We start from the raw sequence: 16707 nt of genomic DNA on the forward strand, positions 1-16707 counted from the left end.
CATATCATTGTTTTACATTCGTAAAGTGCCTTCCAACACACACCGTTGGGTGGCTTGCGGAGTATGAATGTAGATGTAAGTATCATCTGGGACTGGAGCAACTGAATTACATTTTCCGCCAGGGTTTCGATTACCTCGCGTCGTGCCCTGAAACTTGAAATGTCCTATCCACTATCCTTCCTACCCCCTCACCCCCTTCCGTGTCCGCCGTCCACCGAACCTACACAATGTACTCGTCCATCCTTACACAACCCCTGCTCCCAATCCCTTACCTCATGGCTCATACCCCTGTAATAGTCCTAGATGCAAGACCTGTCCCATACATCCTCCTACCACCACCTACTCCAGTCGGGTCACTAACATTACCTATCCCATGAAAGGCAAGGCTACCTGTGAAACCAGCTAAGCTGCAAGCACTGTGCTGCATTCTATGTAGGCATGACAACGAACAAGCTGTCTGTCCGCATGAACGGCCACCGACAAACTGTGGCCAAAAAACAAGTGGACCAGCCTGTTACTGAACACGCTGCCTAACATGATACCCGTCATCTCAATGACTGCTTCACAGCCTGTGCCATATGGATCCTTCCCACCAACACCAGCTTTTCTGAATTGCACAGGTGGCAACTTTCCCTGCAATACATCCTACGTTCCCGTAGCCCACCTGGCCTCCACCTTCGTTAGTCACTGTCCTCACCCATCCAGCCCCCTCCCTATTCCCATTCCAGCACTACACACCCGTCATTTCACCGCCACACCCAGTCTTTTAATTTATTTTTATTTTTATTTCTCTCCTTTCAGCTATTTACCCCCTCCCCACCCCCACCCCCACCTCTGCACCTTCTCTCTTGCCCTCTGTCTAAACTGCAACACTTCACTGTCCGCCACTCCCACCATACTATCGCTCCCCCTCCCCACCCCAGCCTCCTCCTTATCCCCACCCAGTCGCCACTCCCATCATAAACTGGTGCTGCTATTCGCAGTGTAGTTTCAGCTCTGAGACTGCAGGCGTGTGTGCAGGTTGCGTTTGCGTGAGTGTGTGTGTGTGTGTGTGTGTGCGTGTGCATATGTGTGTCTATTGCTGACAAAGGCCTTAATGGCCGAAAGCTATGAGTGTGTGAATCTTTTTATTGTTCCTATCGCGACTCAGCATCTCCGCTATATGGTGAGTAGCAACTTTCCTTCTCTGGTATTGTTACATTCCATCCTGGATTTTCCATTGTTTGATTTGTCTTACATTCGTGACTCTCCAATCGACAAATAGCATGTGTGCTTGTTTCTGCATCAAAGAACCGAAGTATTAGATTCTATGTTTCATTTACCATTTAAACAGAATCCTTTGCGTTCTAACGTTTCGATGGCAGCCCTCGAATCTCGCCATCAGGCGAGTGGAGACTTCTGAGGAAGGACATCCCACGTGTAGTAGTAACAGGTACTTCACAATAAATGTGCCGAGGAATTCTAATAGTCATTCGGCAGTGGTGGGGCCTGAGGATGACGGTAATGTGCCGCCAAAACTAGTCGTGTGAGACAATAGAGACATTCTCAAGATACAGCCATGGTCGTTCATTTTCTCCTATAAATCATCAGCTGAAGTCCTTCGTCTATGCGATAGGATGGACATATATAAATTTTACATGAAAATGTATTCACAGCTGTGAGTACGAACAGCCTTCAGCTATATAAGGGAATGAAAATCTGTGCATGCTGGAACTCGAACCCGGATTTCCCTCTTTTCCCTAGCTATTGGCTTAACTCTTTGGATGTCCGTGCAACGAATCACAGCCAGAGCCAGACTTCGATACGTCGTCGTTCCTGCGTCACAACATGTACTAGTACACACACACGTAAATCCCGTACAGGGGAGGGCCATTCAACTGAAAGTCGCTGCCTGCTATAGGCGAAAAATTACGGTGTTACAGTGCCTGTGTTGTTAAGAAAAATGATGCAATGTTCCTTCGAACGTATATGTACGAGTATCCGAAGGAGCAGTGGATCCACTGCAATATCATAATTAAGAAATATTCTTGTCTTATTCTTCGCCTAACACCTAGCTACATGGAGACGGCACGTTAATGTGTTAAGTCGCAGAGGGTGATAGGATGATGCACTTTCTGTTGCTCACACCTTCCTTCCTCCCTGTCCCCCCACATTTCTCCCGCCCTCCCCCTCTCCCTCTCTTCCTCGACAAAAAATGTATTCCATGTGAAAGCGTACGTAACTGAGGCGCGAATTGGGTAAGATTCCCGTATTCACATTGTCGGATGGAGGAAACTACCTAAAAACCACATCCATATATGATCGTAGTTCTCCAGAATCAAACGAATGGCACTAACAACAATCCAGGAGTACATGACGACGCTACAAACAGAAAATGAAAAATCATATGAAGTACAAGGCTATACTGAACGTGTAACAGACGATGCACAAAGAGACGAACATCCAACTAACATGGGCGATTGGATCGATGTAGTAGGGGAGGGAACGGAAGACAGAGTTAGGAGAGAGCGTAGGATCGGTGGTTGGAATGACATAGTGTTATAGTTCAGCTTAGATTCGTTAATATACAGTTCAAAAAAGTCACAAAGCGCAATTACCCAAACATATTCGTTAATTATGAATTATTCCTAAGAAGGCGATTTTTTACAATAGACAGCACAGGTTCAGAAAATATCGTTCTCGAGAAACACCCATATTTCATTATTTGCGTGAAATAGTCACTGCTATCAAAAGGAGCTCTCAGATTGATTCCATATTACTAAATTATCAGAAAGCTTTTACACCATTGCTCATAAGAATCTTCCAATCAAATTTCGTACCTGTGGATTATCGACGCAGTTGTACGACTGGAATCGTCATTGCCTGTGAGAAAGGTCACAGCTGGTAGTAACTGAGAGACTGTAATCGTTGAAAACAAAACGGATATTTGGTGTTTTCCTCTGATGTTCCTAGTCTAATGGTTCAAATGGCTCTGAGCACTATGGGACTTAATATTTGAGGTCATCAGTCCCATAGAACTTAGATCTACTTAAACCTAACTAACCTAAGGACATCACATACATCCATGCCCGAGGCAGGATTCGAACCTGCGGCCGTAGTGGTCGCGCGGTTCCAGACTGAAGCGCCTAGAACCACTTGGCCACACCGGCCGGCTTCTAGTCTATGTAAAGGATTTAGGACACAACCTGAGCAGCTTTCGTAGACCGTTTGCACATAATCCTGTCGGTTACCGTCCAGTGCAACCATCGGAAGATCAAAATCAATTTCAGGATAATTTAGACGAGATACCTGTTTTGCGCGAAGAGTGACAATTGAGTATGAAAGAAAAAAAGTGTAAGTTCATCCAGATGTGGACTGAAAGGGTTCCGTTAAATTTCGGTTACTCTATAAATCACTCAAATTTAAAGAATGTCGATTCAACTAAATACATGGGGATTACAATCACGAACAACTTAAACAATAACGATCACATAGAAAATGGTGAGAGGAAGACTAAACAATGACCGTTTTATTGGAGAACAGAAGATGCAAGAAATCTACTGAAGAGACTGTCTACTTTACGCTTGTCCGTCCTGATGCACAGCATGGAATTCTTAACAGATAGGATTGACAGAGAAGATCGAAAGTGTTCAAAGAAGGACAGCTCGTCTTTTATTACAGAGAAATAGGGATTGGAGTGTCACGGATGAGATGTACGAGATGTAGTGGCAATCATTAAAACGTAGGCGTATCTCTTTGCGTTGAGGTTTCACGAAATTTTAATCACCATCTATCTCCTTCAAATGTGATAATATTTTGTTCACTCCCACGTACCTAGGAAGAAACAACCACCGAAGTAAAATAAGAGAAATCATGTCTCGCAGAAAAAGAGTTAGGTGTTCGTTTTTCCACTTGCTAGCCGAGAAGAAATAGTCTATAAGTGGGTGAATAGACCATCTGTTATGCAGTGTAAGTGTGAATTGCAGAGTAGTCTTGTTTATGAAAACATAGACCGAAAAGGAAATAACTTCTCTTCGTACCTAGAAACACTCATTCATATCCAGGCAACTATTATTTCTCGGTGCGTAATTATCGAATCGATGATAGATTAGGAAGGGTGGCCTTTCATAATTGGCCTATGTGACGTATATTGCGCGCGACACACACCTCATTATCATGAGCGAGGAAAATTGTTCGTCTCAGATGACTGAGAGAGCATTTAGTGACTTTAGGAGGATGATAATCTGTTTGTGTTGATGTCTTGATCTCTAAAGTCAACAACTCTGTCGAAAACTTTTATATTTTTTCCTGAGGCGATAGATAACTGCAGCATTTGCATAAATTATCTGCTGTCTTCTGTCACTCTCTACACAGGTTCAAGTACGAACACCGGTGGAGGCCATCAGAGCATAAGCTGTTGTTCTTACTTGCCAAAGTTAGAGAAATTCGCTATTAAGTACGTGGTAATAACATTTTTGTTGGCAATGTATAAAGGTTTAAGAACTTCATGACATGCGATTACTACATACTCACTTTCGGTCGTGTGCAAAAAAAAAAAAAAAAAAAAAAAAAAAAAAAAAAAAAAAAAAAAAAAAAAGCAGTACAACTGGAAACTTGTTTCCCGAGCTGGATGCTGTATATTACTACGTTGTTATGAGAACGTGCCAAAAACTAATGCTTCCCAATTTCTTATATGAAAATTCTTAAAGATATTTAAGGAAAACAAACGTTAATAACATTCCGCATCTTTATATTTAACGTCTACTTGTTTATTTCTTAATATAATCATCCTGGTGAGGAACACAGTTGTCGGAAACCAGTCTGAAACCAGTTTGTTAATACTGCCACCATAGAGTGTCTGAGTTGGTTGACGAAGTCACATCACCTCTGCTTGCAACGCTTCATCGGTACCAAAGCGAAATCCAAGAAGGAGTTCTTAAGTTTTGGAAACAGATGAAAACCGGATGCAACAAATTGAGGACTGTATGGAGGATGATCAATGACAGCGAACCCAAGGGGTCGAATTGTTTATTGATGCTGTAGCACTCGTGCGCGGTCTGGCATCGATTATGTGTTCGTTGAACTCTCCGAATTCGTGATTTCGGTTTTCTGAGGGTTCCGTTACAACCCGCCATACTACGCACTAAAATTCAGAGCCGTCTAACTGCAAACGGTTGTAACTTGCATCAGCGTAGCGGGAAAAATTCGACCGAGTAATATGCATGAGATGTAATACCTCAACCGATGTTGAGAATAGAATAAAAATTGGGAGAAATTTTTTTCATAAAGCCTTCGTATTTCAGTTGTGCTAGCAAGTTTCTTGATTTTCCATTCAGAATGGTTTTTCAGGACGTTTTCATAAAGGGTTTAATGTAAATGTCGTGTGACTAGGGCCTCCCGTCGGGTAGACCTTTCGCCGGGTGCAAGTCTTTCGATTTGACGCCACTTCGGCGACTTGCGCATCGATGGGGATGAAATGATGATGATTAGGACAACATACCACCCAATGCCTGAGCACAGAAAATCTCCGACCCAGCCGGGAATCGAACGCGGGCCCTTAGGATCGACATTCTGTCGCGCTGACCACTCAGCTACCGGGGACAGACAAGGGTTCGACGAACGTGATATTAACTCAACAAGCTTTTCTTGAAGGCTGCGTAATGTACTGACGGACTCTTCAGTCATACATCTTGAAAAATTTTTAAGCGTTCCAGCACTGTCTGCACAAAGGTGTATGAAATGCATGCTCTTTCGTTTACGAACCAGTGTCCATATGTGAGAACGAAGAAGTATGAAAGTGTGCAGTCTGTTGTATACAATTTTGTAACAAATATTGTGAAATTTAGGTTATGTCTTGCTGTAGGCTCTAATTAATATTACGTATAAGTCGCTCTCTTGACAGTACGCAGTGTTTTGGTTTAACAGTTAAATAACAACGGAAATACTGTGAGACCTGAGTTTCTCCTGGCGTATACAACTTTCAAATAACTTCCGGGAATTCAGCCAGGTAACACTTTCAGCGACCGCCGATATTTCGGCGGGAGAACACCCCGCCATTTTCAGTTTGCCTTGAAAATGGCGGGGTGTTCTCCCGCCGAAATATCGGCGGTCGCTGAAAGTGTTACCTGGCTGAATTCCCGGAAGTTATTTGAAACGGAAATACTTTCTCCACTTCTGATCGCAGCATTTTTGTTTTGTTAAGAGTGCGTAAAGAATTTCGGAAAAGCTGATCCTTTCCTTCTAGACACGCATTTGTTGCGCAAGGTGTGAGATGAATTGCTCCTGCGCGGCTCAGTTTATTCCAGAAGTCTCTCCGGACATTATGGAAATTCATGTAAATTCTCCAGATTTTTATGCAAATCTGGGTGTTTCTTTTGAGTTATTTGTATCGGAGGCGCCTAGGGGGTGATGGGTTCCATTAGATGAATACTCAATTGAGAGAACGCGTAGCATCAAAGAAAATCTTCCAGCAAATGTTGATTGGATTGGTGCCAAATTCTTAGTGCTTTACGGTAGATGACACATTGTGTCTTCCCCTAGGTAACTGCGTTACTGTACTCCGATCAATCCATAATTCACAAAGTAAAAGCTTCGATAAATTATGACATATTTCGCTTTCAGGTACCGCTAAAAGACATTCGTGTTTACTTCGGGAAATCTTCTATACGAGAAATAAATTTCAACATATTATGAGTAAGGGCTTTTGTAGCAAACCGAACTAATTGATCTCAAATACAATATATTCCAAAGGTATGGCAGCTCACTCGACGAACAGGAAAATGGTAAATTTAAATGTGCGGCGAGATTATTATACTGATGAATAAGCTTTAGCTGTCTTGCGTTGTTTTTATTTTCTAGTAGACACATTTTTACACAGATTACAAATATTAAAATTTATATATAAAGCTGGGTTTTGAAGAGATCGATTTATTTCTCATGATATATCATTTTTATTATTTTTTCTTGAACGCCTTAGATTATTTTCCCACCTTTGCGAGAACGTTAATGAAACAGTTTTCTGTGTATGATCATTACATGCATAGAAATATTTTGAAGTTTAATTACCGTCGAGCATTGTCACAGTACCTACTCGTTACAATAAAGATTCGACAGCTAATGGTAGCTCCAATGGAAGAGTTTTCACGGTTTCTGATGATATCGTATGCACTAAGATTCGAAGATTAGTAGTAGTAAGCAAGTGGGCTTCACGGTTCTTGACTATGATATGAAATGAGTCAAGATACGGTAGCACGGACAGATGCTTCTATTTTGTAAAAGTTATCTGGTTGTGTATTTATCATGTATCCAGGTAAACGTTACCTGGTGGTGTATTTACTGCATATCCAGATGTTTCCTCACTTTGTAAATTGTGTTCAACACCAATTCCAAATTATTCCATTCAATATTCTGTCCAATATCAGCAGCATCTACAGAATACACAGCTGACGAAGAAATGCAAGAAGACAGTGCTGTTACATCTCTGCCTCCAGCCTGCGGAAGAAGCTGCATTAGGGCTGGCCCCACGGTAAACATTTATTTTCGAAGTTTAAGCTAATATTCACAGGTTCCTGTCTTCATTCATTCACTGATACTCCAAAACATTATCGGCCAAGTATGCGACAGCCGCGCATAAAAGCGGGTTCTATTTGTGACAGAAAAGTAGGGTCGAGTGTTTTGGAAAGCCCTTGGGATAGGAACCTTTTGTATAACCAACAGAAATATCGTCTTACTTTAACTATCCCACAGTACATGGTCAAAATTTGATTACTACATACTTCCTACTGGTTAGGCCAATGGAGCAAATTTGTTGATTCTTTTTGAGTTATAAATTGTCTATGGTGGGCCGTAAGGAACTTAGCTCATGGGAGTTCATGAGACAACCCGAAAAAGGTGGTTCTGGGTAACAAAACCGAGAAGCACGTGCGGAAACGGCTATGCACAACATATGGCTGAAATTTTTGCAATTTATTTCTACGTACCCGATCTCGAATAAACTTGAAAGTTTTCTTGGTATCTTTATTCATTCTTGAGATACAGAGTTTTAAAGTTGTCCTACTTCAACACGTAGAATACGAGAAAACGTAGGATCGGTGGTAGGAATGAGAGAGGAGAAAGTCTGAGTTGGGCGTTATAGTTCAGTTTAGAATACTGAAGACACAGGTAAAAACAAAAAGGCTCGCTGATATTACAAGGGGCAATCAAACAGTTTCCGTCCGACGGCGTTGCTGCAGCGTTCATGCAACCAAGCGCGACTTCGATGTGGGTATACAAGGTATTCGTGTGGCGTGCGTGTCTTTTTGATATGCATGTGGTGAATGTGGAACGTGAGCTATGGTAACGCTATTACCATGTGTGTCCAAACAGGACCTACGTGCTTGTATTCTTGTCATGCTGCCGAACGACAAACAACGGTAGACACGTAGCACGCAGCACGTACGTCGTAAGCCGCCGTTGTGAAATGGTTCCGTGCTGGTCGCAGGGCGTCACAGATCTTTTCACGTAGCAGTAAACGCTGTTTAACAAAACGGGTATTTTCAATCTAGTACGGCGGCGTGATGATTACATTAATACTGATGACGATTTTGCTTGATTGCTTAACAGATCCTGGATTGTGTGGGCTTCGAATGGAAACTATTTTAACGCCGCTTATACCTCTGCCAGAAATTACCATCCTCATATGAAACTTCAGTAATAAAATAATTGATATTTTAAACTGTAGCAGGATTTCAGGATGTTAGAATTGGAAGCAGTCCGTTACTTTTCTAATGATATGAGTACGTAAATTTTGGAGTAACTGAGCCATTGAAGTTTTCTGTCCTCACAATTAACGAAATGCTACACCGACTTAAACTTAAGCTATTTATAATATTCACCGAACAAATAAGCAAGGCATGGCAATGGATCTATAGTACCATAGTAAGATGAACATGTCATGCCATACCACGCAACAAGCATCTATCCGACTGCAAGTTCTCCGGCGATTTAAAAACATCACCAACAGAAACACACCAACAGTTTTCTGACTGGTTGTAACCGATTGCCCTAGTGGCAGGCATGATACGACACATACTTTTCACTGCACTATGCTTAAAATAACACGTAATTTGATGTGTAATTTGAATAAACGTGCAAAAACACTTACAAACTCAGAGAATACACATATCGGCTAACAGATGAAAAAAAAAACATAAAATAAAAAATTTATATTGCTGTGCACGTAAATTTTACAAGAAAGTAGGCGACTGCGAAAAATAAAACATTCACATAGTATCGTACTCTGCTATAGAGAAGCATTTAAGAAAAGTACGATCTTAAGTGCCTTAGATAAGTGATAATTGAGACAGTTAGGAAGTATGAGAAACCATCAAAAACCTGAACACAAAGGGTATGTTCATTACAAAATTGTTTTTGACGCTTGTGTATCATATGAGAGCATGAAACGGAATATTTGAATCCGTTTCATTAATTTAGGCGCATCTGGTGCCTAAGCATGCTGGTGGTGAACGTTCCAACTGGCATTTCACTCTGTCTTAGCTACAAGTAACCACTGGATAATGGAAGATTTTTTTTTTTATTACTTGCCTCTGCACATCTCGTTTATTTCCCACAGCATCCTATGAATGGTGCGAGTGAGTGGAAGCGAACATGAGAGTATTTTAAATTAGCCTCCAGTATGTCCAGAGTTCGTAGGGCAGTGAGATAGTGTTACTGACCTAACCTTGTAGATGGAAATGCATGGAACAGATAGTCAATGTCAGTGACGGGGGCGAAGGTTAGTCTATCACGTCACAGTAACGTGGTTGGTAGTCTGCCTCTTCTTCAACGGGCGCATCTCCCACCACTGTAGGCTGGGTGCATAGTTGGAACAAGAGCAACCGAGTGAGATAGTGCATTGGTTAGCACATTGGACTCCATTCGGAAGGGCGACGGTTGAAACCCGCGTCCGACCATCCCGATATAGATTTTCAGTGATTTCCGTAACCTGCTTAAGGAAAATGTCGGGGTGGTTCCTTCGACAAGGGCACAGCCAATTTTCTTCTCTATTGTTCCTTAATACCAGCTTGTGCTGCGTCTCTAATGACCTCGTCGTCGACGGGACATTAAACACTAATCTCCTCCTCGAACAAGAGCGCGTTCCAGCGCTTTAGGTTTCCTTAGTGAAACTTAAGACTAGAAATATTTAATATATCAGTTGCGGTAGATAGGCAAGTGTTAGTTGACCCATTTTTATCCACACTTTGGCTTAATTTCAAAGTCTTGTATGTAGGTCTGAATAACAGGCTTTGTTCCGCTAAAGGAGCCACTGATGTTTGCCTTTGCGCAAAACGTTAAAGTACCCTGGACGATTTTATTGATGATATGGTTCTGTTTTTTCGATTGTTAGAATGATTGGCGGAGGGTCTTTGCGTCTGGCGACATAGCTTTTGCCCGTTAGCACTGCACGTGCACTAAAGGTAGTTGCCGCTGTTACACGGCCTTGTTCAAATCGTAGAAAACAAAGAAATACATCCAATGAATACGCATACACGTGCGATTTGTCTGTCCATTTTCCTATCTTTACAGTTACTGAAGACAATGTAACTCCCGGCCTTACAGCTCACCATGTGTCCCATACTTTGAGCACACACTATGCGTGAGAATAAACCGAGATAAGACGAAAGTAATGATGAATAGTAGAAATGAGATTAGTGATAAACTTAAAATCGAAACTGGAGGCCACCAAGTAGCGAAGGACTTTTACTATCGGTGGTGCAAAATAACACAAGACGAATGATGAAAGGTGAGTATAAAAAGCACATTAGCCCAGGGAAAGGGGGCACTCCTGAGCAAAAGGTCTATAAGTGACAAACATAGATCGTAAACTGAAGAAGAAATTTTAGAGAATGTACGTTTGGAGCACTGCTTGTATGGTAGTGAATCATGGACTGTGGGAAAACTGGAAAAGAAAAGAATCGCAGTGTTTCAGATGTGATCCTATAGAAGGATGTTACACGTTAAATGGACGGATAAGATGGGAAGTGAGGGGTTTCTTCGGAGAATCAGCTAGCTGAGGAACGACTTGAAAGCAAGTAGGCAAAGACGGGGTGGGAATATATTATACTATTAGTTAAAGGAGGTGAGTGCATATGCACTGAGATGAAGAAGTTACAACTGCAGGGAAATTCGAGCTGTACTGCATCAAACCGTTCAGAAGACTGGTGACGTAAAGGAGAAAAAAAAATAAGAATGGAACGACATCACTTATTTTGGAGGATTCGCGCAGTCCGTTCCAGCTGTGGTTGCTCCTGAGGCCGACGGGACCAATTTTCCATCGGAAATCGATGAGGAGCGTGTGATTCGGTTTCCACGTGCCGGAGGGAGACAGGGCAGGTGCGCACCGGATGCTTGTGTTTACCGCGACGAGCAGCAGCGACGGAAGCGATACGATTACTTTCGCCAGCCATCGGCTGAGCGCAAACAGCCGCCGCCTGCGGCCTCCAGACAGCGCCGGTCGCAATTGCATCAGAGGTCAGCTACATGGCCGCTGGTCACCGCCCCGCGGCAGCAGGGAGCTGACGCGTTGCCGATCGTCATCGATAGCGGTCGTCACGCCACTTAACTTTTTTAATGTTGTTTTGATGAGATCCTCTCTCATTGTGCCTTGTGTGAGGCTGTACACAGATCACAAAAAAAAAAAAAAATCTGTTCATCACAAGACGCATCAGGCTACTAACCTCTATAACGGCTTTCACTTGCCTAAAAAGGAAGTCTACAAGCTTCTTCACGTAGACTGCGTGCAACTCAACAGATTCCACCACTTTGCAGGAATGCTGAATGCTCCGTTTCGCCATTTCACTAAATGGTCACTACAACACGTCTACAATGTATATATTTAGACTGAAACGACTTATGATCGGGACTCGAGCTGAATTTTCTGCTGATTAGGCAGACACGCTAACCACTACGCCGTCCTGGCACTGCAGCTGTGAACTGTGGTGTCACCGCTAGACACCACACTTGCTAGGTGGTAACTTAAATCGGCCGCGGTCCTGTAGTACATGTCGGACCCGCGTGTCGCCACTGTGTAATCGCAAACCTAGCGCCACCACATGGCAGGTCACAAGACACGGACTAGACCTCGCCCCAGTTGTACGGACGACATAGCTTGCGACTAGACCTACCAAGTCTTCCTCTCATTTGCCGAGAGACAGATTGAATAGCCTTCAGCTTAGTCCATAGCTACTACCTAGCAAGGCGCCAATTGTATCAGTGCTAATAGCGTACTAAAATTCAAGAGAGATGTATTCCAACAAGAGAATAAAAGTTAAGTAACATCTACGTACTTTTCTTCTTATTCTTTGATAAGTCTCATGTTCCAGAACTTCAAGCCCGTCTGCGTTAGTTTAGCGTGCACCTAGCTACCTCATTGTGTCTATGCTGTAGGAAATAGACACAACATGAACAGCTTCACAGACTACCCTCATGAGTAGGAGATCGAGGTCCGAAACCCAGCCTTCGTTACTTCAGCCTGCAGGTACACACCATAGATGTTGGAAAGGTCTCTGGAACCATATAGACTCTACTGATTAAAGCACCTACATCATGGTTTCATGCACGGTGCCCCATTTCATTCGAGGCTGAGATGCTATTTCAACACAGCTGAAGAGCCACTGTTTGAGTTGAGGAAAAATACCAAGTGGGCGGAGATGCGAATGGGAATTCGGATTGAGGAGGGCTGTGTGCTAGGGTAGTTTGTGCAGTTGTACAAAGCCACTGTGCCAGGGCAGTGTAGTGGCTTTGTGGTTAGCGCATCTGCCTAGTGAGTAGGAGACCCAGGTTCGACTCCCGGCCTTGGTACAGGTTTTCATTCGTCGCTTCTGTCTGCAGATACATACTGAAGCGTCAAAGAAACTGGTATAGGGACGCATATTCAAATACAGAGAGATGTAAACAGGTAGAATACGGCGCTGCGGTTGGCAACGACTGTATAAAACAATGTCTGTGGTAGCATATCAAGATTTAAATGAGTCTGCACGTGGTGTTACAGTCGGAGCACGAGCGATGGGAGAGAGCATCTCCGAAGTAAGGATGAAGGGGAGATTTTCCGGTACGATCATTTCACGAGTGTGCCGTGAATATCTGTAATTCGGTAATACCGGGTGATCAAAACGTCAGTATAAATTTGAAAACTTAATAAACCACGGAATAATGTAGATAGAGAGGTAAAAATTGACACACATGCTTGGAATGACATGGGGGTTTTAATAGAACAACGAAAAACAAAGTTCACAAAATGTCCGACAGATGTCGCTGGACAGCAAAACGTCAGTGACTGCGCATGACAATCGTGTTACAGAATCGCGTCATCCCCAGTCTGGCTGATAAACACCTGCTGGAACGTACGTTTATGCAGGATGGTGCTCCACCCCATATTGCTAGACGCGTGATAGATCTCTTGCGTACGTCGTTTGGTGATGATTGTGTGCTCAGCCGCCACTTTCGTCATGCTTGGCCTCCCAGGTCCCCAGCCTCAGTCCGTCCGATTATTGGCTTTGGGGTTACCTTAAGTCGCAAGTGTATCGTGATCGACCGACATCTCTAGGGATGCTGAAAGACAACATCCGACGTCAATGCCTCACCATAACTCCGGACATGCTTTACAGTGCTGTTCACAACATTATTCCTCGACTTCAGCTATTGTTGAGTAATGATAGTGGACATATTGAGCATTTCCTGTAAAGAACATCATCTTTGCTTTGTCTTACTTTGTTATGCTAATTACTGCTATTCTGATCATATGAAGCACCATCTGTCGGACATTTTTTGAACGTTTGTAGTTTTTGTTCTAATAAAACCCCGTGTCATTCCAAGCGTGTGTGTAAATTTGTACCTCTCTATCTACATTATTCGGTGATTTATTCAGTTTTCAAATTTATACTGACTTTTTGATCACCCGATAGATCAAATCTCTGACATCGTTGAGAGCAGAAAAAGCTCCTGCAAGAATGGGACCAACGACGACTGAAGAGAATCGTTCACTATGACAGAAGTGCAACCGTTCCTCAAGTTGCTGCAGATTTCAGTGCTTGACCATCAACAAGTGTCAGCGTGTGAACCATGTAATGAAACTTCATCGATATGGGCTTTCGGAGTCGAAGGGCCCCTTGTGTACCCTTTTTGACTGCACGACACAAAGCTTTACGCCTCGCCTGGGCCCGTCAACACCGACATTGGACTGTTGATGACTGGAAACATTTTGCTGGGCGGACAAGTCTTGTTTCAAATTGTATCGAGTGGATGGACGTGTACGGGTATGGAGACAACCTGTGTTGCTACACACTAGTGAAATCAAGGACACAGTAAAACTTCTGCTCACACACACCTTTATTCTCACACGTCCATTTTACAGTTATCGTTGAAATATATCCGCTGCAGAGGGCAGCACAATGTACAGACTTAACAGAACACCAACAGATGGCGTAGGAGTCTTCATTCCCCGACATCCTCCCCACCCTGGTCCATCTCGAGGGGGATGACCAGCTGGACCGGTCGACAGATCTTCATACCATCTGGCTGGCGGAGGATGATGCACCGTATTTTACAGTCTCTGCCATGCCGCACTTCTTCTACCACAGCCCTCTTCCACAAGTGCCGTGGTTTGCAGTCTTCTTGGAGCAGAACAACCTCTCCAATTCTCGTTTTCCTCTGCGAAGGGTATCCCTTCACCTCATGATATTGTCTTAGCAGCAAGAGGTATTCTGTCTTCCACCTGCGCCAGATGTCGTCATTGACCTTTTGTCTGAGTCGGAACTCCTTGGCAAGGTCCTTTCTAGTTGCTGGCTCTGGCCCACATGGAATTGTTACTAATTTCCCACCATTTAGAAAGTGGGCTGGCGTCAATACAGTGTCGCTCTCTCCTTGAGTGATGGGTCGTGAGTTTATTGCGGCTTCTATGCTGATCAAGGTGGTGTTTAAGCTCTCTTCATCCACCTGGGAGCGACCAAGAACTTTCCTCAGGCAGCGCTTGACTGAGCCTATCATGCATTCCCACCAGCCTCCCCACCAAGCCGCACTTGGTGGTATGAATTTCCAAGTGATTCCATGGTGCGCACAGTAGAGCTGTACGTCAGTATGCTGCATGGTTTTGAAAAGCTCTGCCAGTTCTGAGTTGGCTGCATGGAATGTTGTAGCATTGTCTGAGTAGACAGTGACTGGTAGGCTCCTACGTCCTGCAAAGTGTTGCACGGCCATCAAAAATCTGTCAGTGGACATGTCAGTTGCAAGTTCAATATGAATGGCCCGTGTTGTTGCACATGTGAATAGGACCATGTAGGACCTTTTTGTTTGATGTCCAGATTTGACATATAATGGTCCGGCAAAATCGATGCCTGTTACTGCAAATGGTCTTGAAGGCTGAACTCTGTCCAGTGGTAGTGGAGCCTCCATCTCTTCATACCGGCGACTGTGTATTATCTTGCATGGTAGGCAAGAGTGAAGAACTCTCCGAACAGCTTGTCGTAAGGCGCGAAGACGCGCTTCAGCAGTTGTGCGGTTGCAGGAGAGAGGCATATCCTTCTTTCGAGGCAGAGATACAACTCTGCGACCATATTCCACACAGTATGATTCTCGGAATTCCTGATAAATAGGGTGTTCCATGGGTTTTAATGCTCGCTCTTGATTTCCTGTTATCCCGATTGTCTCCAGGTCCCAAAATCGGCGCACTGACTCATCAGATATATCACTGCAGCTGCCCTGAATAAAGTTGACAGTTGCTCTGTTGATGGTGGTGCTAGATCTGTTTCCACTGAGAACATATCCAAAGATTGTTGGGAGAAAAACCAATGATGGTGATACCTTGATTGGTTGTTCCAAAGTCACGATTCTCCAGTAATAATCAGCTCCAATCAGGATCTCAATAGGTAGATCTTCAGTGTCTCCTTTAGGATCTGCGAGTGGTGTACCACCCCTCAAGACCATATCTCCTACATCTTGTGGCACTGTTGGTTGCTGTAAAAAATTATTTGTGGTTTCAAAGGCTGTTACTGATATGTGGGAATTAGTGGAGCATCCCATCATATTAAACTGCACCTTATTCCTTGAGAGTGATGAACTGTAACTGGATTCGAAAGTAGTTATCTCGAGAGTAGTGCTTCCAATGACACTTAGTTGGAGAGATTCGATCAGTGAATGGTGAATGAAACTCGATTGACTCCCTGTGTCCAGGATGGCACGTGTCTGTTTGCTCTTACCAGTGGGTCCTGTGATACTCACACGAGCAGTCTGCAGGTATGTGAAGTTAGAAGTCATAGTTTTAATTTTATTTACTGTTGTGGTATGGCTACTACAGATAGAAATGTGATGCTCCCCCTTACATTTCGCACAGGACGCCTTTCCCCGTTTGAAACACTGACTTCTGTTGTGGCCACGTCTCAGGCATAGAAAGCAACGGTTCATTGTCTTTAGGGCGTCGATTCTTGCCTGCAAGCTTGCAATCGTTTGGCAGTCTTGGCCCCAGTGCCCTCTTTCGCCGCAATACACACAGAAGGGCTCTGAATTCTGTTGTTTCTTCTTGTCCCTCTTCGTTTTAACCTTTACATGGAAGGCAGATGCTGTTGGTACGTAATTTTCGTGTGGTACAGTTTCTCCACGAATTTTGCGTGTGTTGATAGCTCCTTCCACCTCTTCATTTAAGAACTCCATAAGGTGGGTGAGGTTCCCTTCTTCAATCTTTTGCCTTCGGGCATGAAC

The 16707-nt window shown here is 43.6% G+C and overlaps 1 protein-coding gene across 1 annotated transcript; it reads right to left on the minus strand.

Annotated features, from left to right (window-relative positions):
* Nucleotides 1-14448: 14448 nt before the first annotated feature.
* LOC126208565 (uncharacterized) lies at nucleotides 14449-15231 on the minus strand. Its single transcript, XM_049938888.1, has one exon. The coding sequence runs from the start codon at nucleotides 15229-15231 to the stop codon at nucleotides 14449-14451; it is 783 nt and encodes a 260-aa protein (XP_049794845.1).
* Nucleotides 15232-16707: the final 1476 nt, after the last annotated feature.

This window comes from Schistocerca nitens, chromosome 1 (genome assembly GCF_023898315.1).
Source record: "Schistocerca nitens isolate TAMUIC-IGC-003100 chromosome 1, iqSchNite1.1, whole genome shotgun sequence".
In the NCBI taxonomy this organism is placed as follows: Eukaryota; Metazoa; Arthropoda; class Insecta; order Orthoptera; family Acrididae; genus Schistocerca; species Schistocerca nitens.

What these genes read in the sequence shown, in the direction of transcription:
- LOC126208565 (XM_049938888.1), bottom strand. Translation starts at nt 15,231, where the DNA reads ATGTCCACTGACAGATTTTTGATGGCCGTGCAACACTTTGCAGGACGT.